Source organism: Anomalospiza imberbis, chromosome 32, assembly GCF_031753505.1.
Source record: "Anomalospiza imberbis isolate Cuckoo-Finch-1a 21T00152 chromosome 32, ASM3175350v1, whole genome shotgun sequence".
NCBI classification, from domain to species: Eukaryota; Metazoa; Chordata; class Aves; order Passeriformes; family Viduidae; genus Anomalospiza; species Anomalospiza imberbis.
Window position 1 is genome coordinate 553,951 of NC_089712.1, and position 27,151 is coordinate 581,101.

Sequence of the window (27,151 nt, forward strand, 5' to 3'; positions counted from 1 at the left end):
CTCCTCCTCCTCCTCCTCCTCCTCCTCCCCCCTCTCCCCCTCTCCCTTCTCCTTTTCCTTCTATCCCTCCTCCTCCCCCTCCTCCCTTTCCCCTCCTCCTCCTCCTCCGCCCGCCGCCGGCCCCGCCGCTCACCGGGGCGCCGTCCGAGAGCCGCGTGGCCGCGAAGACGCTGCCGAAGCCGCCGCTGCCCAGCAGCGAACCCAGCCGGTACCGCTCCTTCAGGCCCTGCTGCGCCTTCCCTGCGGGCGGGACGCGGCTGTCAGCGCTCGGCCCGGGGCAGGAGCGGCCCCCGAGCGCTCCCCGACCGCCCCGGGCCGGCCCTCCCCAGGCGTTCGCTCCCGGCAGCGGGACAGCGGCGGCTCGGGGGCGGCGGCCGCGCTGCCGAGCGGCGGAGCTCGGGCCGGGGAAGCCGCAGCGGAGGCGGCGGCAGCGGCCGCGCCGCGTGTGTCCTCCGCGGGGCCCGGGAGGAGCCGGGGCCGGGGCCAGGCTCGGGCCAGGCGGAGCCAGAGCGAGGCGATGCCGCCCCAGGCGCAGGCACCGATGCCCGCCCAGAAGCGCCACCGCCAGCACGGCCAGAGCCGGGCGGAGGCGAGACCCCGGCGGGACGGCCGGGGGCGGGGATGGGGCAGCCCCGCCCGGAGCCGGGGGCGGGCCGGGGGCATGGCCCGGCCGGGAATGGGGAGAGGGAGACTGGGAGAGGAGGGGACAGCGGGAAAGGGAGAGCGGGAAACGGTGCGGGACAGCGGGAGACGGTGCGGGACAGCGGGAGAAGGAGAGGGAGAGGAGTAAGAATCGGAAGTCAACAAAATCACTGCTGCCGCTGCTGCTGCTGCTGCCGCCGCCGCTGCTGCTGCTGCAACTGAAGCTCCGGGGCCGTTTGTCCCCGTGTCCGTTTTTCCGTTGCCCGCTCACCCCCACGCCCAGCCCCCCGCTCCCCGGGGGCAGCCCCTGAGCCTGTCCAAACACGGGAACTTTGCAGTGTTCAGCCCAGACCCAGAGTCTGGACTCCTGCACGGGGGCAGAGGTATCTCCTCGGTCGCTGCTGTGTATTGTCCCTGCTGAGGATCAAACCCTGTCGGGGCACATTTCCTGGCTGAAGGATTCCCTGGTCCTGGCCCTGCACTTATGGCTCCAGCGTTGCTTTCCAGTGAATACTGGAAGGCAAACTGTGTGGCTCATGGTACTTTAGAGTGTCTAGAACTCGCTAAGTCACTGATCTTAGAGGTGAGATGCATTTGGAATTAATGGGATGGAGAAGTAGTGCAAGATGGAGAAAGGGAGCAGAGAAATAAATAGAGGAAAACATCTTGGACTGTTTCTTTCAATTTTCATTTCACTTCTGGAAAGCTGTTTCAGTTTTCCAGGAATCTTCTCCACAGTCCTGTTTGCTCTTCTCAAGAACCTTTCCTGGAGAACCAGGTTGAGCTCTTGTCACAAGATGTGCCACCACCTGCAGCTTCTCTTGGCTTTCCACAGCGGGAGTGCAGCAGGAGTCTTGCAGCAGAGCAGGACAAAGGTTTGGAGAACTTGACAGCTTGTCCTTTCTTTTCCTGGTGAGCTGGGGAGTTGTGCCATTGGTGAGGTTTTCATTGTGACTGTTCCAGCCTTGGGAAACAGGAGGTGGAACCAGGACTTGTTAGGGAATACAAGCCTGACTGAATGCAGAGAAGGAATCTCCAGAGCCTGCAGCCAGAAATGGAGAGTTGTGTGATAATCATTCCCACATCTCCATGGACACCTGGAAAGTGATCTAGAACATGAAAATGGGACAGAGGGAGTTTGTTTCTGTGTTCAGTTTGGGTGATTCTACATCTCCAGTGCTGGTATAAATCAAGAGCACAGTCAGTTCATGATAAGCACCAGAACAGGCTGGACCTCTGAGAGTAGGTGACGGAAAGAATTTGAAAAGGAGAAATGCAGGGAATGACTTGGTGGACTTTGTCTGGAAGAAGGGTAGTTTCTTCTAATTATTTCTAGTCCATTGCTTCTGCTTTTGTCCTTCTTACAAGGCCATTTGCATCCCAGATTCCTCATGAAATGAGATCCCTGAGCTTCTGGAACTGCCTGAAATATGCCCAGTTCTTGCAGGGACACTCAGGCTGAAACAGGAAGCAATTTTGAAGCAATTGTATTAAACAAAAACCAGTTCTTAAGCAGAGATTGATGTCACTGCCCCCGACCAACCACCATGGGCAAATCTCTGGCTCAGCCTGGAGCAGTGACCTTGAGGGGTGTCCCCACTGCAGGGAGGAATCTCCACAGCCCCCAAGAAGGGAAATGCCAGGAGACGCTGCCATTAAAATTTGGATGGGGCTTTTCTAGTCTGAAGTGCTGCCCTGTCAGTCAGATGTGCCCAGGCTGGGCCAGCTCAGCAGCTCTGCAGGAGCTCTCAGTGGTGTCACTTGGTTGTTCCTTTCTCTGGGGATTTTTCCAGCCCTGCCACAGCTTCATCTCCCTCTGGGGATGTAGAACTTTGGGATGGAGGAGTCAGGCTGGTTTCAGCATTATTCACCCCAACGGCAGCGTGACGCCCCTCCTTCATTTCCCACTGGGGTTTTGCAAACAGGGCCTTGCGGGACTGGTTTGAGCCCATTGCAGGCAGAGCCTCCTGCTCCAGCAGGAACTGCCTTTCCTGTGCCAGGAGCAGGGCAGGTCCTGCTGCAGGAAAAGCCCCAGGCCAGCCCCAGCACAGGGAAGGCCTCGGGCGCAAGGGCAGAGTGCCGTGCTGGGAGCTGTGCCAGGGAGAGCCTGAGGCACCAAAGGCACCTTGGCAGCAGCAGCTGCTTGCAGGGCATGGCCAGAAGCCTCCCTTGGCAAGCCGGCCTGGTGGCCAGCACTGCAGAGCTGCTGCCTCAGGGCTCATTTCTGGCTGGGCTCTGCCCCAGCCCACAGAGTGTGACCTCAGCCCTGACTCTGCCACGGCCCTTGTGCCTGAGCCCTGCAAAGCCCAAAGGTCACCTGTGCCCCCCTGGCTGTGCCAGCCCCTGGGGCAGGGGGAGGAAAGGCAGAGAAGGGGCTGGGTTTGGCTGTGGGATGTGGGGTCCAGCAGAGACCATGAGGAGTCAAGGCAGTGGATGGAGTGCACTGAGCAGCCCCTTCTGCCCATGCAGTCCTGGAATGGTTTGGATGGGAAGAGCTCTGCAGTGCTCATCTCATCCAAACCCCGCCATGAGCAGGGACATCTTTCACCAGATCAGGTTGTTCAGAGCCCTGTCCCAACTGGACTTGAATGTTTCCAGGGATGGGGCACTGACCACCTCCCTGGGAACCTGTCCTGGTGTATCACCACCCTCATCATCAAACATTTCCTCCTTATCTGTTCTTATCTGAACCTCCCTTCCTTTAGTTTAAAACCACCCCCCTTTGTCCCGTTGTGCCAGGCCCTACTAAAACCTTTGTCCACCCTTGTATTCCCAATGAGCCGGGTTTCCATGGCAACTGCCAGGACAGGTGACCCAGGTGTCACCCCCAGTGAGGGCTGCCATGGAAACAGTGCCCAGCACTGCCCCTTTCTGTCTGGCTGACCTGGCCTTTGGCCCTGGCCCTGGCGTTTGCTGCTGGTTCCGCGGCGCCTGACCGGCCAGCGCGGCACAGGGCAGGTGGCCATGGCACAAGCCCCCAGCAAGGGATCCTCTCTGGCTCTGGGCAGTGACAGCAGCCCTGAGCAAGGGGCCAGGGCAGGTTTCCATGGCACCAACCATCACAACGGCTCCAGGCCTCGGTTGCCATGGCACCAAACTAAGTAACGGTCCCCGTGGCCATTGCCATGGCACCTGGCGGCACCAACGAGTGTCCCTGCAATTGGACCTGGAACAGCCCCGGCACCGCTTTGTCCTGAGGGCTGCCATGGCAGCCGAGGGCAGCAACAGCTCTGCAGGCAAGTGGCCATGGAACCTGGCTGCAGAAATGGCTCCTTGGGGTGGTTCCCAAGGAAACCTGAACTGATGAGGGATGCCATGGCACCCAAACCCAGCAGTGGGGTCAGTGCAGTGTCCGTGCCAAGAGCCCCTTGCAATGGCCCAGTGCAAGTTGGAATGATGATCCACCCTCACAGCTGGCTCAGGGCAGGTCTGCAGTGGCCTTGGAAGCACCTTGGGCTTGGCACACACTTGAGAAGGGTGTCTGAATTCAACAGAGAAACTCAGGACTTTAGAGTGCTTCAGAAATAAAAGAAGGAAAATCTCTCTTGGGCTGATTGCAGCCAGCTCTTGATGGGTCTCACTCCCTGATTGGGATGGCCCAGAAAGGTGGAAAAGTCTCTCCTCCAACCCGTGCCTCCAAAGAAAGGCTCAGTAGTCTTCAGTCGTCAGTTCTCAAGGTAGTTTATTGTATGTTACCTAAAAGATTTCTCCCTGAGCTGCTGCGTTCCGTTCAGCAGTCAGGCAAGGGCACACTTTGACGCCCAGGGAGCTGGTGCCTTCTTTTATATCACATATTACGTGTTAAATGTTTATGGTTTTTCCCCAATGCCCATCACCTATATTGAACAGTGACTTTCTACTGTAAACCAATCTGTGAGTGCCAACATCACCAAGAGCATGGAGGTTAGGAAGAAGAAGGAAAAAGGACAGGACACACCCAAGTCCCTCCATCTTATAACTTCTGTCCCCCATGTACAAAACTCAGACCCCTCTGTACAAGGCCTAAAACCCCCCTGTACAGCACTCAAAAAATCTTCCTTTCAATTTCTGACTACTTCTACTATACTATCTAAACTTTTGTGATTTCTTGTTCTTCCTGCAAGGTTGGTAAATTGTTCCATGGATCAGGTCCAAAGCCACAGGGGTCTGTGGCTGCATTCCAGGGTCTCAAATGCTTTTGACCTGGGCCTGGAACATGCAAGAGTGTCCAAGGGACATTCTGGGTTCTGACAAGTTCTCTGGGCAAAGCAGATCCCAGGTGAGTGAGGAGAGACCAGATGAAGCTGGGGATTGTGGAGCAAGGTTGTCCACACTGGGTCAGAGCTCAAGGCACAGCTTCTCTGACCTGGGCAGACAAACTCAGGAGAGTCCCTGGGTCAGTATCAGTGAATACTGCAATCAAATCTTGTGTAATAAAAACAGTAGGAAAATACCCCCTTTAAAATAGGAATACATATTTCCTATAAACTCTTTGAAATATTTCTTTATAACTGCAGTAGGAAACCTTCCTAATGAAATGCACTAAAGCAGAGGGAAATCAAGGCAGAGCCATGGTTTTTCAGGACTTGCTTTGTCCTAATGAGCCCCGTGGTGCATTTGGAGCTGAGCCCTGGAACCTCAGGCCCTGAGAAGAGATGGCACAAACCTTTCCAGGAGTCAAAGCCAGAAGAAAACCCCAAAGTTGTTGGAGTCACAAACCATAAATGGGACTGCCTGAGGTCCATGCCCAACACCGGCTCCTCAGGCAGTCCTTGGTGGAGAGAATTGGAGGCCAGGATTGCACAAAAACCTCTCAGAGACTCAAAATGGCACAAAAACCTCTCAGCGTGGAAAGGAAAACCCAAAGTACCTTAAACTCCTTGAGTATCTCAAAGCATCAATGAGCCCCACTGAGTGTCAGCACGAAGCTCTCAAGGGACTCGTTAAAGCAGATAATTGGGGCCATGATTGCACAAACCTCTCACAGAGTATGGATCAAAAGGGAAACACCAAGTACCTTAAAAGAACTGAAGTACCTTGAAGCATTAATGAGCCCCACTGAGTGTTGTTCCTGACAAAGCCTCTCCAGGGACTAATTACAGCAGATAATTGGAGGCCAGGATTGCACAAAGCTCTCAGAGACTCCAAGGCAAAAGCCAAAGCCAAAGTGCTTTGAAAAACCTGCAGTCCCTGGGAGCATGAAGGAGCCCCCAGGGCCATTCCTGAGCAAGGCTCCCCAGAGAATCCTTCCAGCAGATCCTTGAGGCCACTGGGATGTGGGCTAGGGGGGGATGTGAGGGCAGGACAAGGGGCTGACAGTGCCCAGCCTGGCTGGGGCTGTGCCAGGAGGCCCCAGTGCCTCAGGACAAGGTGTCTCCTGACAGCCCTTGGTGGCACAGACCCTGCTGTGCCCCAGGGCACCCGGACTTGGCTTCTCTTTGTCCCCACCTGTCATCAGTGCCTCCAGTTCTCTGCTCTGCCTGGGGCCTGGGGACACTTTCTCAGTCGTGTCCCTCAGTGGGACCCATTAAAAGTCAAAGAAACTTTGGAGTTGGATTCTGACTTGGAGATCTGGAGAGGTTTCTGCAGCTCCCTCTCAGGGCCTGATGTTCAGGGCCTGAGCACAAAGCCCCAGAGGGTCATTAAAGTCCTTGTGCTGTGTCTGTGCTGCTGAGCTGGGCCGGGCTCCTGGCACAGAGGGTGATCCTGGTAACCAAGGAGAGCTTCAAAAGCACATTTCTCTGGATGAGCAGCTCTTCTCCCAGCCCAGCAGGGCTGGGGCACTGCCTGCAGCCAGCTCAGGCACAGCACAGAGGCACAGAGAGCTTCCATCAGTCAGGGCTGGGAAGGTGCTGAGAAGTGCCTGGGGCAGAATCCCTGGCAGCCCTTGGCACAGGAACCTCTGGCTGCAGGACAATGCAGCTGCAGCTCCTGGAGTGATCTCCTACAGCTGGAACATCCCAATGCCCACAGACCCTGTGAGTCCATTCTCTGATCATCTCTTGTGCAGAGCAGCCAGGGGTGCCCAGGGCTGTCCTGCAGAGCAGGGTCCTGCAGCCCAGGGCGCTGTGCTGGGCCAGGGACTCTGCTGCCTGCCAGGGACAGCTCTCAGCCGGCCCAGGGAGCTGCTCCCAGCGCTGGGGGACAAGATGGGGGTGGAAGGAGACAGCTGGTAGGGCTTGGAAGTGTTCTTCATGTGTGGTGATGATGCTGCATTGTGCAGGACTGCTCCCAGCATGGCATTTAACTGCAGAACATTTCCAAGTATATTATATGGGAGCTCAGCAAGGCAGGGACTGCATAAAAGGGAAAATCCTGCTTTTTTAATCTACTGATCTGTGTGGATTGGATCGGAAATTGCACATAGATATTCATCACTCAGTTCAGGCTGAGAAACATAAACAAGTTTTCTCTCAGGAGTCAATAAACCAGGCAGTGACAGAAATCAGCACAGGGCCCCTCACAGGCAGCATCAGTACTGCTTTTCCAGCCTCCTCAGGGTTGCTCTGGCGTTGACATTGGAGCCTGCAGAGCCAGAGCTGCCCCTGGGCAGTGCCTGAGCTGGGGGCGTCTGCAGGGCAGAGCTGAGCCTCCAGGGCTGGGATGGGCTCTGGCAGCACTGGCACGGCCCAGCCCTGGGCACAGGGAAGCAGCTGCTGGCAGGGACAGCTCCAGGCAGCAGAGCCCTGGGCAGGCAGGGGTGGGGAAAGTGTCCCCAAGCTGTGCTAGGATACTTAAATTCCTTTCCAAACCCAACTATTCCATGATTACTTTTCTTACAGATCCCCATGTGCAGCCACAGCCAATGTCCAACAGCAGCTCCATCAGCCACTTCCTCCTGCTGGCACTGGCAGACACGCGGCAGCTGCAGCTCCTGCACTTCTGCCTCTTCCTGGGCATCTCCCTGGCTGCCCTCCTGGGCAACGGCCTCATCATCAGCGCCGTAGCCTGCGGCCACCACCTGCACACGCCCATGTTCTTCTTCCTGCTCAACCTGGCCCTCAGCGACCTGGGCTCCATCTGCACCACTGTCCCCAAAGCCATGCACAATTCCCTCTGGGACACCAGCACCATCTCCTACTCAGGATGTGTTGCTCAGCTCTTTTTTTTTGCCTTCTTCATCTCAGCAGAGCTTTCGCTCCTGACCATCATGTGCTACGACCGCTACGTGTCCATCTGCAAACCCCTGCACTACGGGACCCTCCTGGGCAGCAGAGCTTGTGCCCACATGGCAGCAGCTGCCTGGGCCAGTGCCTTTCTCTATTCACTGCTGCACACAGCCAATACATTTTCCCTGCCCCTGTGCCATGGCAATGCCCTGGGCCAGTTCTTCTGTGAAATCCCCCAGATCCTCAAACTCTCCTGCTCAAAATCCTATCTCAGGGAACTTGGGCTCCTTGCTGTTGGTGCGTGTTTAGCTTTTGGCTGTTTTGTGTTCATGGTTTTCTCCTATGGGCAGATCTTCAGGGCTGTGCTGAGGATCCCCTCTGAGAAAGGACGGCACAAAGCCTTTTCCACCTGCCTCCCTCACCTGGCCGTGGTCTCCCTGTTCCTCAGCACTGGTGTATTTACCTACCTGAAGCCCCCCTCCATGTCCTCCCCATCCCTGGATCTGGTCTTGTCCATTCTGTACTCGGTGGTGCCTCCAGCCCTGAACCCCCTCATCTACAGCCTGAGGAACCAGGAGCTCAAGGCTGCAGTGTGGACACTGATGACTGGATGGTTTCAGGAACATTAAACTGCTGGTCAATTTCTGCAAATCACTTGTAATAAAAGTAATTTTTGATACTTCTTGTTGGTTTGGTTGTGGGTTTGTTTTTTTTCCTTTGCCTTAGTTTTTAATATTGACCACAAGGAAATGGCATTGATTTTGCCATTTCTCCTTTTGTTTCTCTACACCTCCCCTGTGGCCACAGACAGTTTCAATGAGGGGCTGTGCTCATGGTGGCTTTAAAGGAACTCAAGGATCTCCCAGCAGAGTTTTCTGCAGAGATGCCCTTTTGTTGCCTTCTCTGGAGCTGCAGCAGCAATGTCTGTGTGCAGAGCTGGGCCAGATCAGTGCTGGCACAGCAGCTGTGCCCAGCAGCAGCAGCACTTGGTGTTGCCAGTGCTGCTCCCGTGGCCCTGCCCCGCTGCCCTGGTGGCCCTGGTGCTGCTGCAGGTCCTGAGTGCTCTTGGGCCCGGCACAGTCCTGGGGGTGGCAGTGCCGGGGCTGCAGCAGGGACAGCCCATGGGCACTGCTGGGGCAGCGCTGACGCCTCAGGCCAGGGCCTGGGGGCTCCAGGCTCCTTGCCCAGGCTCTCTCAAGAACACGGCCAGGCCAATGCTCAGCACAGAAAACCCCCGTAAGCAGCCCCAGGCTGGCCGTGGGCAGGCTGGGGGCAAACAGCATGGCTGGTGCTCTGCAAGGGCCCTGGGGGAGACGGGAAGGAGCAGCAGAGCAGGGGCTGATCCATCCCCAGTGCGCTGGACAGCCCAGGCAGCGTCCCAGAGCGTCCTCATGGAGCTGCCAACAACATCCCCCCTCTGCAGCCCTGGCCTCTCCCCCAGCTCACACAGGTGCCGCATCCTTGCAGGCACAGCCACGGCAGCACTGGCTCAGGAGCCCCTGTTTGCATTGCACACAGCAGGCGGGAGCACCCCCATGCTGCTGCTGTGGGGACATGAACCTGAGGGAGCACAAATGCCATCAGCCCCTGGGGCCAGGAAGGGCTGGGGGACGCCAGGGAAACCACTCAGCTTTGTCCTGGCCTCTGCAGTCAGCCAGAAAGTTTGTTCCCATCAGCTGGGAGTTTCCTGTCCCACTGCAGACGCTGTTGCTCAGAGCCAGGGCTGCCTGGCAGCCACCCCCAAACTGCCCTGAGCATTTCCTTGGCTTCACCTTTGCTTTCTTTTTCCTTCCCTTGTACATATTTCTTCCCATTGCCCATCCCTGTTCCCTCCCCTGCAAACAGCCCATCCCTGTTTGCCCTTTCCTCTCTGGCCCCACTCCCCATTCCAGTTCCTGACTTGGCACCATGGGAACGGCCCTTGGGGAGCAGGATCATCCCACAAGTGCTGCAGGAATTGTCTGCAGGCTCCTGCAGTGCCTCGTGCTGCTCCCTTGCCAGAGGCAGCCCAGGCCAGGGGGGCACATCTGGGCTGCTGTGTCTGGCTGTGGGGCTGCCTGTTCTGGGCAGTGAGGAGGGGCTGCAGAGGCTCTGCAGGACTGACAGGATGGGCTTTGGGGCTGTGAGGAGAAGCTGAGGGACCTGGGCTGCTGGAGCTTCTGAAGAGGAGGCCCAGGGCTCCTCCTGCAACTGCTCCAAAGGTTATTTCAGAGAATCCCAGAATCAGCAAGGCTGGAAAAGACCTTGGAAATCATCAAGTCCAACCTGTGCCCTGACCCCGCCTTGTCTCCCCTGAGCCTCCTCTTCTCCCGGATAAACAACCCCAGCTCCCTCAGCCGCTCCTCACAGGACTTGTGCTCCAGACCCCTCACCAGCCTTGTTGCCCTTCTCTGGACATGCTCCAGCCCCTCCATGTCCTTCCTAAATTGGGGGGCCCAGAACCTAGCGCAGCACTCGAGGTGCTGCCCAACCAGTGCTGAGCACAAGGGAAAAATCACTGCCCTGCTCCTGCTGGCCACACCATTCCTGATCCAGGCCAGAAGCCATTGGCCTTCTTGGCCACCTGGGCACACTGCTGGCTCATGTCCAGCCTGCTGTCCATCAGTCCCTGCAGGTCCCTTTCTGCCTGGCTACTGTCCAGCCACTCTGTCCCCAGCCTGTAGCGCTGCAGGGGTTGTTATTTCCAAAGTGCAGGATCCAGCACTTGGACTTGTTAAACCTCATCTTGTTGGATTTGGTTCCTGGATCCAGCCTGTCCAGGGCCCTGTGCAGATTTCTACTTCCCTCCAGCAGATCCACACTCCCAGACAACTTGGTGTCACCACGGTTCCATGAGGCCCCAGAGTGTCCCAATGGTCTCCATGAATCCATGAGGCCCTCTGGTGTCACAAAGTCCCTTGGATCCTTGGGCCCTGCAGTGTCACAATGGCACCGTGGTGCCCCAGGGCCCTGCAGTGTCACAATGGATCCTTGGTTCCATGAGGTCTGGCAGGGCAGCAATGCTCTCCTTGGTTCCCGCTGTCTCCCACACCTCCCACTGTCAGGCTATAGAAGGACACCTGGCCGATGAAGGGGAGTGGGAGTGGGTACCTACTCGAGGAGGTAATAATAAAAATTCCTCCCAACCCCCTCCCACAAACCAGGTGCCACTTCAGATTCTGTATGATGCCCTGGATCTGGAGAGTCAGCCAGATGGTTTAGAAGAAAATTATCTGCCCAGTGAGCCTCCCAATTGTGATTCATCTGTGAGACAGATCAGCACCTCTAACATCAAAAAGGAAAGAAGAGTAATCGTGGTGGGTGTCTCCCTCCTGAGGGGAACAGAGGGCCCCATATGTCGACCAGACCCACCCCACAGAGAGGTCTGCTGCCTCCCTGGGGCCTGGGTACGGGATATCACTGACACACTGCCTGGGCTGATTCAGCCCTCTGATTATTACCCACTGCTGATACCCCAGGCTGGCAGTGATGAGATTGAGAAGAGGAGTGTCAGGGCAATTAAAAGGGACTTTAGGGCATTGGGTCAGGTGGTTAATAGGACAGGGGCACAGACAGTCTTCTCCTCAGTCCCTCTGGAGTCTGAGAAAAACAGTGAAAGCAATAGGAGAGCTCACATTATCAATGAGTGGCTCAAGGGTTGGTGTCATCGACAAAAAATTTGGGATTCTTTAATCATGGGGCAACTTTTATGGCACCTGGCCTGCTTGGACCAGACGGGCTCCATCTTTCTGTGAAGGGCAGAAGAATTTTAGCTCATGAACTGGCAGAACTTGTTGAGAGGGCTTTAAACTAGGTCTGAAGGGAGAGGGAGATGTAGCTGGGTTGTCTGGAAGCAGGCTCATGGGTGGTAAGCCTGAGTTAGGGGTGAAATCAGCAGCCCAGCTGAGGTGCATGTACACCAATGCACGCAGCATGGGTAACAAACAAGAAGAGCTGGAGGCCATGGTGCAGCAGCAGAGCTATGATGTAATTGCCATCACAGAAACAGGGTGGGACGACTCACATGGCTGGAGCGCTGCACTGGATGGCTGCAAGCTCTTCAGGAGAGACAGGAAAGGGAGAAGAGGTGGAGGGGTGGCCCTTTATATTAGGGAGGGTTTTGACACCATAAGTACTGAAACTTATGAAAATGGAGCTGAATTTCTATGGGTAAGACTTAGGGGGAAGGCCAACAAGGCTGACATCCCACTGGGAGTCTGGTATCAGCCACCCAACTGGGAAGAAGAGGTGGACAACTCATTCTATAAACAGCTAGAGAATGTTTCAGGCTCATCAGCCCCTGTTCTTGTAGTTGACTTCAACCTGCTGGACATCTGCTGGGAACTCAATACAGCTGAAAAGAGGAAGTCTTGGAAATTTTTAGAGTTTGTTGAGGACAATATTTTGCCGCAGCTGGTGAGTGAGCCCACCAGGAGAGGGACTATGTTGGATCTGTTGTTTGTAAATAGAGATGGGCTGGTGGGACATATGCTGGTTTGAGGCTGCTTGGGGCACAGTGATCATGAAATTATAGAATTCTCAATATTTGGTGAAGTCAGGAGGAACAATAATGAGACTTTTACATTGGACTTCAAGAGGGCAGACTTTGGCCTACTTAGGAGACTTATTCAGAGAGTTCCTTGGGAAGCAGCCCTAAAAAACAAAGGAGTTCAGGAAAGGTGGGAAGCTTAAAAACAGAGATCTTGAGGGCACAGGAACAGACTTTCCCTGCGTGCTGAAAGACGAGTTGACAAGGCAAACGTCCAGTCTGGATGGGAAAGGAGGTTTTGAAGGAACGTAGGAATAAAAAGAGGATGTATCATCTTTGGAAGGAGGGTCAGGTCTCTCAGGAAGTATTTAAGGGGCTTGCTTGGGCATGTAGGAAAGAAATTAGGGAAGCCAAAGATCAGTTTGAACTTAAAATGACAGCTTCAGTTTAGGCTAAAGAAAAATGTTTTTACAAATATATCGATGATAAAAGGAAAGGGTAAGACCAACCATTGTTCTTTATTAGATGTGGAAGGGAATTTAATATATGAAGATGAGGAGAAGGCAGAGGTGCTTAACGCCTTCTTTGTCTCAGTTTTTAGTGAGAAGATGATTTGCCTTCAGGACAACTGTCCTCCTGGGCTGGTAGATGGTGTCAGGGAGCAGAGTGGGCCACTGTTATCCAAGAGGAGGCAGTCAGAGACCTGCTGAGCTGCTTGGATGTTCATAAATCCATGGGACCAGATGGGATCCACCCCAGGGTGATGAGGGAGCTGGCAGATGAGCTTGTGAAGCCTCTCTCCATCATTTACCAGCAGTCCTGGCTCACTGGTGAGGTCCCAGATGACTGGAAGCTGCCCAATGTGACACCCATTCAGAAAAAGGGTGGGAAGGAGGATCCTGGTAATTCCAGGCCAGTCAGCCTGAGCTCAGTACCCGGTAAGGTCATGGAACAGTTCACACTGAGTGTCATCACACAGCACTTCCAGGATGGCCAGGGATGACCCAGCCAGCAGGGGTTTAGGATGGGTAGGTCGTGTTTGACCAAGCTGGTCTCCTTCTATGACCAGGTGACCCTCCTGGTGGATGCCGGAAAGGCTGTGGATGTTGTCTTTTTGGACTCCAGCAAGGCCTTTGACACTGTCTCCCAGAGCACACTCCTGGAAAAGCTGCAGCCCACGGCTGGGCCAGGAGCACTCTGTGCTGGGTTCAGAACTGGCTGGATGGCCGGCCCAGAGAGTGGTGGTGAGCGGTGCTGCATCCAGCTGGGGACAGTCACCAGTGCTGCCCCTCAGGGCTCTGTGCTGGGCCAGCTCTGTTCAATATTTTTATTGACCACATGGATGAGGGGATTGAGGCTTTCATTAGTAGAACTGCAGATGACACTGAGCTGGAAGCATGTGTCCATCTGTTGGAAGGTAGGAGGGCTCTGCAGGAACACCTGGAACAGCTGGATAGATGGAAGATTCCAGTAAGATGAAGTTTAATCAGTCCTAGTGCCAAGTCCTGCATTTTGGCCCCAATAACCCCCTGCACTTCTCTAGGCTGGGGATGGTGTGGCTGGACAGTGCCCAGGCAGAAAGGGACCTGGGGGCACTGGTCGACAGCAGGCTGGACATGAGCCAGCAGTGTGCCCAGGTGGCCAAGAAGGCCAATGGCTCCTGGCCTGGATCAGGAATGGTGTGGCCAGCAGGAGCAGGGAGGTCATTCTTCCCCTGTACTTGGCACTGGTGTGCTTGGCATTCTTCCCCTGTACTGGCACCGTTCCTCGAGTGCTGTGTCCAGTTCTGGACTCCCCAATTTTGGAAGGACATGGAGGGGCTGGAGCGTGTCCAGAGAAGGACAACAACACTGGTGAGGGGTCTGGAAAACAAGTCCTGTGAGGAATGACTGAGGGAGCTGGGGTTGTTTATCCTGGAGAAGACTCAGAGGTGACCTTCTCACTCTCTACACTCCCTGAAAAGTGGTTGCAGGCAGGTGGGGTCGGTCTCTTTCTCCTCACAGCAACTGACAGGACCAGAGGACAGTGTCTTAAGCTGCACCAAGGGAAATTTAGGTTTTATATTAGGAAAAAAGTTTTTTATGGAAAGGGTGATAAAGTACTGGAATTGTCTGTCCAGGGAGGTGGTGGAGTCACCATCCTGGGATGTGTTTAAAAAAAGACTGGATGTGGCACTCAGTGCCATGGTTTAGCTGAGGTGGTGTTAGGGCATGGGTTGGACTTGATGACCTTAAAGGTCTCTTCCAACCCAGCAATTCTGTGATTCTGTGATTGTGTGACATCACAGACCAGGTTGTGACATCATATAGTTGGCTGTGACATCACTGGTTTATTATGTGACATCACAGAGCAGGCTGTGACATCACAGGATGCCTGTATGACATCACAGAGCAGAGCAAGCTGTGAGGTCAAAGAGTGTGCTGTGACATTATAGGGTGGCTGTGTTCCATCACTGAAGGTGTTGTGACATCACAGGGTGGGTCTGTGAGCCCACAGAGGTGCTGTGTGTCATGTTGAGTGAGTTCTGCCATCACAGAGCAGGCTGTGACATCACAGAGCAGGCTGTGACATCACAGAGCAGGCTGTGACATCACAGAGGAGGTTGTGATGCCACAAAGTCGGCTGTGACATTACAGGCTGGCTGTGTGACATCACAGAACGGGCTGTGAGGCCACAGAGAAGACTCTGCCATCATAGAAAAGGGCTCTGTGACATCACAGAGCAGCTGTGTGATGTCACAGAGAAGGCCTAGACAATACAGAGTGGGTTGTGACATCACAGAGCTGACTGTGAAATCACAGAGCAGGCTGTGACATCACAGCGAGGCTGCATAACTTCACAAAGGTGGCTGTGACATCATAGAGCTGGCTGTGACATCACAGGGTGTCTATGACATCACAGGCTGGGCTGTGACATCACAGGGCAGATTTTGTGACATCACAGAGCAGACTGGGACCTCAAAGAGCAGGCTGTGATATCACAGGGCACCTATATGAAATCACAGGTGGCCTGTTACACCTCAGATTGGGCTGTGTGACATCACAGGGGCTGTGTGACATCACAGGGGCTGTGTGACGTCACAGGGGCTGTGTGAGGTCACTGGGGAGGTCACTCCACCCCAGCCCCCCCTCCCCGTTCCCCCAGAGAAGTCCAACGCTGCTCGTGCACAACGGGGTCCCCTGTCCCCTGGGTCCCCCTGCCCCTGGCGACGCAGCCTCCCCCAGAGGATGTTCCACGAGATCGACCCCAGAGCCTGACACGGGGACGGGGGCTGGGGCTGTGGGGTTGGGACAGGGGGACAGGGACCCCCCGGCAGCGTCCCCGTGTCCCCCAGGGCCAGAGCCTGGCCTAGGGTTTCTTCACCCTGTTACCAACGAGGACTTGAGAGCACTGAAAAAATCCCTGGCAAGGGATCAGCAAAAACCAGATTTAATATTGAGCAACAGCACCACAAAGTTCCTTGGCAAAAGTCACTCTGCTCCTGACTGGACACTGCAGGCACACCAAGGAAACAAAGCAACAACAAAACCAAACAAAATCCAGGAAATCAAACCAGAAATGAACTGGGAACTGTCCGTGTGTGTGTGTGTGTGTGTGTGTGTGTGTGTGACAAAAGGGCAGTGAGTGCAAGGTGTGAAAAATGCATATTTTATGATTGGCTTTTTTCACAAATATTAAACAAATATTATATGTGCAATGATAGAAAGTTATTAATTCTCTTAAGTAGTGTGTTAAATATAGTTCTAGGTTATAACACAATGTTAAAATAGAAACTGCAATGTCAGATATTTTTACTAGCTCAAGAAAAGGGATAAGATAATCAAGAAACTCTTCGCACAGAAGTAACAACGACAAGACACATAAAGAGTTACTGCCTCCTTATCAGAAAAGACAAACATTCTTCCACCTTCTCTCCATCTTTATGGAACCACTAGGATTAAGGGGAAAAAGTTGACAACAACCAGAAAAATTCTTAATTTGCAAGGAATTTATGCATCATGTATGAGATATATGAATATGCAACAGGCTGTTGGTGTTAAGGGTAATTCCTTTGTTCACAAGGCATGTTTTTGGCAGCTTAGTGCCCAAAAACATCCGGACATCCATAATTCTTTACTTTTTATTGTCTTGTAATTGTCCTAATCCTCATTGTCCAAATTTTTATTACTCTAATTTTATTGCTATTTTTATAACAATTTTATTACTAATAAACTTTTAAAACTAAAAAAAAACCCAAGTGATTGGCTTTTTTCACACTATGAAGCCACCCCCCCACTTAACACCCAGCCTCCTGCTTCTCAAAACCTACCTTTACCCCCTCCAATGATCCCTGCCCCTTCTCTATCTCCTCAGGGAATCTCCATGCCATTTTTACCCCCTCCAACAACCCCACTCCCCCATATATATCCACCCCTTGGTGCTTTTTCCCCGTTGCCTCCTACCCCCACTAACATACAACTTGCTTCACCTGTAAGTCAGAATACAACACCTTTCCCTTAGAAAAAACCTCTGGATATATCCTCCAACCTAACAACTGAGCCCTCCCAACGTGATAACAAAGAATTAGTGAGCCAGTCAAATAAGCCTTCAGATGCTGCCCCTTACTGTAATACCAGATCAAAAAGTGGTGTAAGGCCAGAGGTAAATCCTGACAGGCTGCTTCCCCTGAGGGAAGTTCCACTAGGTGTGGGGTAGGAGGAATAGGTGTTATAAATGCACCCCTGACAGCTTCTGAAGCAAGAATATATAAGAAAGAGCTAGTTGGTTTAATAGAAGATCCAACTGGCACCGCACAGCAAATAGATCAGTTCCTGGGTCCCAATACACACACCTGGGAAGAGCTGCATCCTATTATGAACATCCTCTTCTCCCCAGAGGAGATTCACCATCTAACCCACTGGTTTGAGGCATTCCCCACGAGAAGGGAGACAGCCCAAACTGTGACAAAAGTTCTCTTAGAAGAAATTATTCCGAGATACGGGCTCGTAAATTTTATTGATTCAGACCGTGGCCCCCACTCTACATCCAGTGTTCTGCAACAAGTCCTCGGGGCCCTGGGAATGAAGTGGGAGTTACACACCCCTTGGCACCCTCAGAGTTCTGGGAGGGTCGAGAGGGTAAATCAAACCTTAAAGAATATTTTAATAAAATTGGTCTTAGAAACTCAATGGAATTGGGTCAAATGTTTACCACTAGCCCTATGACGAATAAGAACGAGACCCAGAACAGATCTAGGGGTCTCTCCTTGTGAAATGTTGTTTGGGCTGCCTTTCTTGCTTACCCCATACAGTACTGGGGAACATCAAGAGGGGTGGATGACCATGCAAAAATATATAGAAACAGTAACAACAACCCTGGAAGAACTAAAGAAAAAGGGCTACCTTCCCCAAACTTCCCCACTGGACTGTAAAATACATAGTACTAACCCAGGAGACTGGGTGTTGATGAAATCATGGAAAAACCCTCCACTAACTGCTCGCTTTGAAGGCCCCTTCCAGGCACTGCTTGCAGCAAACACCACAGTGAGAACAAAGGAGCAGGGCTGGACTCATGCAAGTGGAGTGAAGGGTCCAGTACAACCCCCAGCTGAGGCAAGCGAATGGACTATAGCCAGCAGAGACGATAAAGACTTGAAACTGGTCCTGAGGAAAGCACCAAAAGAAGTGCAGCCCTGAACACAACCCCCCCACAGGAAACCTCTACATTGTTATCCGTATATCCTTAAAGTTTGCTAATGTTTGTTATAGTTATAGGATAAATTTAAGTTTTGTTTAGCTAAGAATTGACAATCAGAATAACATCTCAGTTTCCAGTACTGCTCCATAGAGCACTCCCCTTGCAACCCTCATTGGGACCAAATTGAGGGAAGGGAGTTGGTGAGATAAGGGTCACGGCAGAATGTCTCCAGAAGGAGGGAAAACCAGAAGTGGGAGGCAAGACTAGATCAGGAACTACCTCTGGGAAAGACTCTCAGGGCACCGAGAAAAGCCCTGTGGATCGAGAGGTGAGGAGGCCAGCCCGTACCAGACTCCCACTGGTAGCAATGCTGCTACTCATCCACTTCGGAGGAAGTGGAGGAAACACTTGTGAGAAGAGTTACTATCCCTTGTGTAGAGGAGATACAGTAAGTGCATTCATCAGAGTGCACACCAACATGAATCCCAAATGTATCGACCACTCCCAGTTAACAACCTGTAAAGAGGATAATGAAATATATTGGCTGGCTAAAACTATTGCAAACCCAAGTCAGAGGATCTCAGGAGAGTGCCGCATGAAAGAAAGATGGGTATGTTTTGAACAAGAAAGTAAAACCAACTTAGAGGATACATTCAAGGAGAAAGAAGTGCAATTGAAAGGACAAAGGGATAGGGAGGGACAAATAAATGGTAAGAATCTTTTTATCGATATGGTGGAAAAGATTACAAAATAATTGAATTTGACTGATTGTTGGGTGTGCAAGGGGACACACTTAAAATTTGTCCATAGGATGGTATCAGTTTGGGTCCCCTAGACATTTTAAAATGGATTACATGAAAAAAAGTATGGTGGTACCCAAAAGAAGGGAAGGAGAGTGGAAGCTCAAATCCACAATAATAGGGGAAGAGTGTTTATCAAGGAAAGGGAAAATGCATACTATAGAAGCAGGAGAAACACCATGTGAAAGATATCTAGCAGCAAATGACACACACACCCCAGGTGGATCCCAGAAACCCCCCATTCATATTGGTCAATAGAAAAAACTGAAAGTAGATGTGTATATAGTGAAAAACTGTTTGAATGCTTAGGAGATTATATTAACCCATTCTGGGCAATAGAAACCCTATCCAAATATTGGAAACATAGAGCAAATCAAGATTCTAATTTCTGGGATGCACCTAAAAGTTTTTTTTGGATCTGTGGTAACACGGCATATGTGAAGTTACCGGGAGGGTGGACTGGGAGCTGCACAATTGGAGCAGTAAAACCATCCTTTTTCTTACTGCTTAAGGATGTGAAATCACACTTGAGAGTCCCAGTATATGATGATCTGGCCAGAAAGAAAAGGAGTTTACTTGGCAGAACCCAAAATTGGAACAATGAAAGTTGGACCCCACTAAAGATTATCGATACTTATGGGCCGGCTGCCTGGGCCCAAGGTGGATCCTGGGGGTACAGAAGCCCAGTATACATGCTCAATCGAATCATCCGTTACAAGCAGTACTTGAAATAATGTCCAATCAAACAACTCTGACCATTGATCTCTTGAGCCAGCAGCAACCACAAACATGATCAGTAATTTACCAAATTCGATTGGCAGTGGACTACCTCCTCGCAGAGGAAGGAGGGATCTGTGGGAAATTTAACATTTCAGAATGCTGCCTAGAGATCGATGACCACAGTCATGTAATTAAAAACATTACTCAAAATATTAGGAAACTAACCTATGCTGGAACGCAAAAATGGACCCCCTTTTTGGAGACCCCGATTGGCGGGACAACTTGTTCACCTGGAACGGTAAATGGTGGAAGGAATTGGTCTTCTTTGTAGTGTGTGCACTAGTAAGTGTAATATTTCTACCATGTGCAATTCCATGTCTAGTCCTGATAGTACCCAGCATTGGCCAAGGCAGCATCATGCTGCAAGGTAACGTAGAAGGGAAAAATGGCAAAAAAGTGATGCTAATAAAAGAACAGAGTGATCAGAATGCCAGAGATATGCTTGAACAGTATAAGAAACTGAGAAAATTAGAAATTGGACTTTAAAAGGCTGATGCAGGCTAGAAGACTGATCAAATCGTTAGAGGGGGAATTGTTAAACTAGGTTAGAAACTATTGTAAAATAGTTGATCGCTGTTGAGCGTGTACTGTTGGTTTGGTTATGGTAAAAGGGGTTTGAAGGGTAGTTAGAAGAAATACGGTACTCCACGTACCGTATTACACCTAAGTAAAGTGCAGCCCCCCCAACGGAAAGGAGCCAGCCTGGACTGAACTGTCACGGGCCAATCGAGCGCCTTAAACCCTCATGCAAATGAGGGATCCAAAAAGAAGCCGATCCAAAGGGACAAAAAACAGGATACAAAGGGGGCTTCTGACCCACGGAACCTGTGCTGCTCCACCTGGAACGTCGGGGACGTCGCTGCTCAGAAGACTCAGCGCCGGCGCTGCAGCATCCTTGAGGGGAGCGCTCCTGCTCAGCCCGCGGGCCTCCATGCTTTAGGCCTTTCTTTTTTTATTACATTAAATGCTGAAATCACTTTTCGTACCGGGAATGTTTCTAACAAGTATGCTTGTGTTAAAGTGCCTGCTTGGATGGCAATGAACACAGGATGAGGATACCTGTACGGATCTGCCAACGATCAGCACTCACCGTCTGAAGGCAGTGAGGGCCGGGGCCAAAACTGAAGATGATGATAAAAAAGGACTAAAACCACAACCAAGGAATACGCATGCTCTAAAAGGGTGGAACCGAGGAGGGGGAGCCACTCTAAACAGTTCCTGGAATATGTAAACTAGTTTGTGAAAAAAGTTTACTATGCATAAGGGTCTATGAATATGCAACAGGCTGATGGGAGGGAAAAGGTATTTAATGGGAATCTCCAGAGATAAGTGTGCTCCTGGATCAGTGCCAAGATGCACACGGCCGTAACAACCTTTGCTCTATGGTCCTTGTCTCCTATCGTCCTGTATTAAAATGTTTAAATTTTCACAGGAGAGTGAGCGTGTTTTTCACAGCCCCGAGCAGAGAGCTCTGCCCGGGGGCTCCCGGGAAAGGCGGCGGCGCTCGGCAGCGGCCCCAGCCCGCGGGAATTCCCCCGCACCGGGACAAAATCCTGCCCCGAAGGAGGCACTTGGAACGCCCGCCTGCGGCTCTCCCTGCCCCAAAGATCCCGGCAGCGGCCCCGCTGTCGCAGCTGCGGCTCTGGAGCAGGGAGGCTCCGCGGGACCCCCGGGCTGTGCCCCCTCCCAGGCCGTGCCCGCCCCGGTGCTGATGTTCCGCCCGGGCTCTCTCGCTGCTCCCGGCTCCCGCAGTCCCGCCGTGACCGGGCACCGACCGCCCGGCGCCGCAGGGCCCCGAGCCCCTGCCCAGCAAAGGGTCGGTGTCCATCGCCGGCCCTTGCCGGGGGCTCCGGCCATTGCCCGGCCCCGGCACAACCTGCAGCTCCCAGCGCAGCTCCCCCGAGCCGGGCACTGCGGCTTCCGAACGAGGCAGAATATTCAGCTCCCGGAATCTCTGTTAGCTCTGCCGACATGTGCAAAACCAGCTGCTGCTGAGGCAATCCCAGCTCCGACTGAAGCCTTCCCACCCAAAACGCTGCCTTCGGTTCAGACACACCATTAAGAAATCCAAGAGCAAACTGAAAGCTGATTAGAGAATCTTGGAAAATCACATCCGAGAACATTTTGTGATAAAATCACAAATGTTAACAGAAGCTGAGAAAGTCAACAATGTTAGAAAACAAGCTTCCAACACTGGGACTAGAAGAGCTCGGGCAATCCATTTGAATGGAATGAGCCCTCTCTTTCTGACATGGGAGCAACGCCATGGAATTTCCCAAACCAGGGAAATGGGGAGCCCTGGCAGCAGCGGCTTCACACGCAGCAATGACACAGAACAGGGCAGGGCAAGAGACTGACAAAATTCTAACTTCTACTTGCAATGAAGAACCTGATTCTACTCTAGCCACTATTAATATAGTCAAAAAGACTAAAAATACTAGTAATAACAACTGTACCATTAATAGCAAAAATAGAGATCATTGAAATAATAATGGTAATGAAAACTCTACCATACTTATACGAGGTTTGCATGGCCAGGTTTTGGTAAGGGAGGGGCTCTAGGAGCACCTTCTGGCAGAGCAGCTGCTCCTCCATGTCCCACAGAGTCAATTCCAGCCGGCTCCAGGATGGACCGGCCACCAGCCAAGGCTGGGCCAGTTAGAAATGGTGGTAACGCCTTCGGGATAAGAGATTTGAGAAAACAAAAACTGGTGATCGTTTTATTGTAACTGAGCAGGGAAGAGCAGGGTGAGAACATGTGAGAGGAACAGCTCTGCACACTCCAGGGCAGGGCAGGAGGAGGGGCAGGAGCTGCTCCAGGTGCTGGAGCTGATTGCCCTGAGATTGCCTGGTGCAGTCCCTGGTGAGGCAGCTGGGCCCCTGCAGCCCATGGAGGGCACGGAGAGCAGAGATGCACCTGCAGCGCCTGGAGGAGCCCGTGCCGGAGCAGGGGGATGCCTGAGCGGAGCTGTGACCCCACGAGAAACCTGTGCTGGAGCAGGGACCTGGCAGGGACCTGCAAACCCCTGGAGAGAGGAGCCCACGCTGGAGCAGGGTCCTGCTAGGACCTGTGAGCCCATGGAAGAGCGAGCCACGCTGCAGCAGTTTGTGAAGAACTGCTGTCCCTGAGATGAACTCACCTTGGAGAAGTTCATGGAGAAGTGTCTTGGGGAGGGACCCCAGCACAGCAGGGGAACAACTACTCTCCCCGAGCAGCAGGAGAAACTAGAGGTGATGACCTGACCAGAACCCCCATTCCCTGTCTCCCTGCACCCACTGGGGGAGGAGGTAGAGCTGGGAAGGAGGGAGGGATGAGCAGAAGGGGTTTTTAAAGCTTTATTGTATTTCTCACTATCCTGCCCTGATCTGGATAGCAATAAATTCCACTAATATCTCTAATTTCAAAAATGATTTGCCCATGATGGCATTTGCTGAGTGATCTGCCCCAGTCCTTAACTCAACCCATGAAGGCTTCCTTCTGTTTTCTCTCTCCTGGCCATCTCTGGAGGGGAGTGAGAGAGCAGCTTTGGTGGGTGCCTGGCATCCAGCCAGGGTGAAGAGACAACACTTCCTTTCCTTCATTCTTTCTTTCTTTCCAGAGGTCACCGTGCAGAGGTTGAGTGGGGCTTTGATGGAGGGAGTGAAGGTGGTGGGGAGTGGTGGGGACAGGAGCCACAGGGACGTGGGACAGGCATCAGAGGGGCCCGGGCAGCTGGCAGGGGGCAAGGCCTGTCCCCCTGGCCCAGCAGCAGCCCCGTGCCCTGCCCAAGGCGCTCCCAGCAGGGGCTGGGCCCCAGAGGCAGGGGGAGAGCCCAGTCCCGGGGGCGGCGTTTCTGCCCCGACCCCCGTCCAGCCCAGCCTGCCCCGTGTGCGCAGTGACCGCTGGCACGGGCTGCACTGGACACTGTGACCTGCTGGGGACACTGAGAGCTGCCCCGCTGGGACACTGCCCTTGGCACTTCACAGGCACAAACAGACCCCAGCCAGCACCGCCCCTTGTCATGTCCCAGGCACCGGAGAGCATCACAGCCAGCCCCGCTCCTGGTGGTGTCCCAGGCACCAGAGCACATCCCAGCCCCGCTCCTGGTGATGTCCCAGGCACCAGAGCACATCCCAGCCCCGCTCCTGGTGATGTCCCAGGCACCAGAGCACATCCCAGCCCCGCTCCTGGTGATGTCCCAGGCACCAGAGCACATCCCGGCCCTGCTCCTGGTGATGTCCCAGGCACCAGAGCACATCCCAGCCCCGCTCCTGGTGATGTCCCAGGCACCAGAGCACATCCCAGCCCCGCTCCTGGTGATGTCCCAGGCCCTATGAGTGTTCCAGGTGTGGGAAGAGCTCCTCACACAGCCCAGCCTTGACCCAACACCAACAGAGGCACCCCCAAGGGCAGCCCTGCGAGTGCCCCCAGTGTGGGAAGAGCTCCGTGCGCTGCTCCAGCTCCATCCCCCACGGGAGGATCCGTGCTGGATGATCCCCAGTGAGCCCCGGTGGGCAGAGCCCCAGTGATCCGTGGTGCCGCTGATCTGTGTTGGGAAGACACCTGGCTGGGGGCTCCACATCCTCCTGGCTCCCCTTGGCCTGGATTTTTCTTTTCATTTCTCTTTGCCCTTTCAAAACCCTCAAAAGCAGGTAAAAATAAAGACGTTGAGCTAAGACAAGGATGGGGACATGGGGGTCTTGCAGGGAATGTGGGGGATGCTGGGTTTGAGGGACCGGAGGGTTCCTGGGAGGGCCGTGGGGGTTGCTCAGGGCTTTGGGGACACCAGGCTGAGCGGCTCCGGTTGCACTGGGAGACCCTGGTGGAGGTTCTGGGGAAGCTGGTCAAGGACCCCCTGTCCCTGCCCCATTCCTGGTCCCATTCCCAGTCCCTGTCCCCAGTCCTGGTTCCTGTCCCCATTCCCAGTCCCTGTCTCCATTCCCTGTCCCTGTCCCCATTCTCTGCTCCAATTCCCAGTCCTATTCCTGGTCTCTGTCCCCATTCCTGGTCCCATTCCCTGGCCCCGTCCCCAGTCCTGGTTAGTGTCCCCATTCCCGGTCCCCATTCCCGGTCCCTGTCCCCATTCCCGGTCCCTGTCCCCGTTCCCATTCCCTGTCCCCATTCCCATTCCCTGTCCCCATTCCCGGTCCCTGTCCCCATTCCCATTCCCTGTCCCCATTCCCATTCCCTGTCCCCATTCCCGGTCCCTGTCCCCTCTCACCGACGCCGCCGCCATCGCTCCAGCCCCCCCGGCCCTCACGTGACCGAGCAAACCCCGCGCTGCTCCCGCCGTATTTGCATAGCCCCGCCCCTTGGCCTGGCCCCGCCCCCGCCGGCTGCAGCCGCGTCCGGGCGCTGTTTGCTCCCAGTTCCCTCCCAGTGCTCCCAGTGAGGCGGTACTGGGAGGGAGAGCGCTCCCAGCTCCTTCCCGGTGCTCTCACCACCGTTCCCAGTGCTCCCAGTAAGAGCGGTACTGGGAGGGAGAGCGCTCCCAGCTCCTTCCCGGTGCTCTCATCATCGTTTCCAGTGCTCCCAGTAAGGCGGTACTGGGAGGGAGAGCGCTCCCAGCTCCTTCCCGGTGCTCTCACCATCGTTCCCAGTGCTCCCAGTAGCGCTCCCAGTGCCGGGCGGGGCGGGGCCGCTTTGGAACCCCCCCAGGGCAGAGCGCGGCTGCTTTTGGGTGTCGGCACCGCCCGAGCCGGGCTGGGAGCGGAGGAGGAGCGGGAGGGAGAAGAGGGAGAGAGGAGGGAGAAAAGGAAAGGGAAAAAGAGGAGCGGGAGGAAAAGAAGGACCAGGAGGAAGAGGAGCGGGAGGAGGGACAGCGGAGGAGCGGGAGGAGGAGCAGCCCCAGCCCCAACCCCACGCGGTTCCCCCGCTCGGGCCGCGGCTCCTGCGGCTCCGCCGGCATCGCCCCCCCAGAACCGCAGGGGAGCGGGGAGGGGCAGCTCGCCCCAAATCCATCGCGGGGTCTCCGGCAGGGTTGTTTGGCAGGGCAGGGGATGTTTGGGTCTTGCAGGACCCCAAAGCAGAGCCGGAAATGGTCCTGCAGGGACCTTGTGGGGTGCCACGTGGCGATCACCCGGTACCGGCAGGCAGAGGAGGGATATCAGATATGAGAAGGTCGGAGACCGCCCAGCCCCGAGCACCCTCAGCGCTGAGAGGGACACAGCGCCCCTGGTCCCCAGCCCTGCACAAGCATTCCCTGAGGCCAGAGGGATGGAGACCCCCCGAGCATCCCCCAGGGTGAAGGGACAGAGACCCCGAGCATCCCCTGGGCTGAGAGGGACAGAGACTGCCCCGAGCACCCCCTGGCACAGGGTGAGAGGGAGGGAGACCCCCCAGGCATTCCCTGGGATGAGAACGATGGAGACCCCTGGAGAATGGCCTGGGGTGACAGGGACAGGGACACCCCCTGGGGAATGGCCTGGGGTGACAGGGACAGGGACACCCCCAGGAGAATGGCCTGGGGTGACAGGGACAGGGACACCCCCTGGGGAATGGCTTGGGGTGACAGGGACAGGGACAACCCCCCCCAAGCCCCTCCCAAGCATCACCCAGGGCAAGAGGCACAGAGACCCCTCGAGCATCTCCTCGGACCGGACAAAAAAAAAACTTGAGTTTTTTTAGTTTTTAAACAGATATAAGAAATCAAACTTAACTCTGCATAAAATACTTGACAGATATTTGATTTTCCCACAAGTCACTTGTGATGGAAACGCAAACAAATCCCAAACATGAATAAACTGACAATAGAAGCAATTCTGTGGCAATTCCAAATTTCATCGGTTCCTGCACAGCTCCAGCTCAGCTGCTGGCAGGTTCTGATAAAAGAAAAGTGAAAATTTGTCCCAATATAGATTTTTAGAAGGAAGGCAAATCTATGTGCAGCTATCACAAAGGAGACAGGGACGAAGAAAATAATGATTCTCACATTTGGCAAAGCCCCCAAGCCTGTGAATTCGGGAGTTATTTGGGAATTTAGACACTTGAGCTGGGCTTCTGGTAGGACTTTAGTAGCCTTGTGTTCCTCGCCTTGTGGTGAATGATCCTTGTCAGTCTCGCTGGTATCATTTGCTTCCTTTCCTCCAGTGATTTTAACAAACTTTTCTAGGAAGGACAACAAAATATTTTATTTACACTGGCCACCCATAACAGCCATTTTCCTCATAAATTCTCCCAGAAGTCGCTCAGAGGAAGCTGCATTGAAGTTTCCAAGAGTTCCTCCAGAAACAGCCTGAACCTCCTGAGAGGAGGGAACCATGCTGTTGTCAAAGGCACTTGGGGTCAGACAACAATGCCCTGAACTCACTGCGCCAAAATAATGTCTCAGTCTGGTTAATAAAATTGTTAGAGAGATGCCTCTGCCCCAATGAAGGTGCTAACGAGACCAAATCCAAAGTGGATTTTATTGAACAGTAAATGTGAGGTAGAGGAAGAGATGGAAGAAAGAGAAAAGGGGGGAGAGCAAGGGAGTGACAGGGACAGAGACCTCCCCTGAGGTGGGGCAAGTGTGACATTGTCCCCTGTGTGCGGGGCCTTCCCAGGGTGGGGGTTTTACACCTGAGCCAGTTTGGGAAAGGGGGGTGGTGTTCACCCCCCACCCCGAGCAGGGATTGCCTCACTGTTTCAGGGTGCAATGTAAGATGTAACCCAAAGTATGTTTTCAGTCACCATCTTCATAAACTGTGATAAACAGGTGGGGCAGTGTTCTTTATCT

General features: G+C 53.8%; 1 protein-coding gene across 1 annotated transcript; it reads left to right on the plus strand.

Annotated features, from left to right (window-relative positions):
- Positions 1–7,426: 7,426 nt before the first annotated feature.
- Positions 7,427–8,409, plus strand: LOC137463914 (olfactory receptor 14I1-like). The gene has a single exon (XM_068175285.1). It carries the CDS (start codon positions 7,427–7,429, stop codon positions 8,357–8,359), a length of 933 nt encoding a protein of 310 aa, XP_068031386.1. The 3' UTR covers positions 8,360–8,409.
- Positions 8,410–27,151: the final 18,742 nt, after the last annotated feature.

Excerpts from the sequence above, each read along its gene's own strand:
- LOC137463914 (XM_068175285.1), top strand. The coding sequence starts at position 7,427 with ATGTCCAACAGCAGCTCCATCAGCCACTTCCTCCTGCTGGCACTGGCA.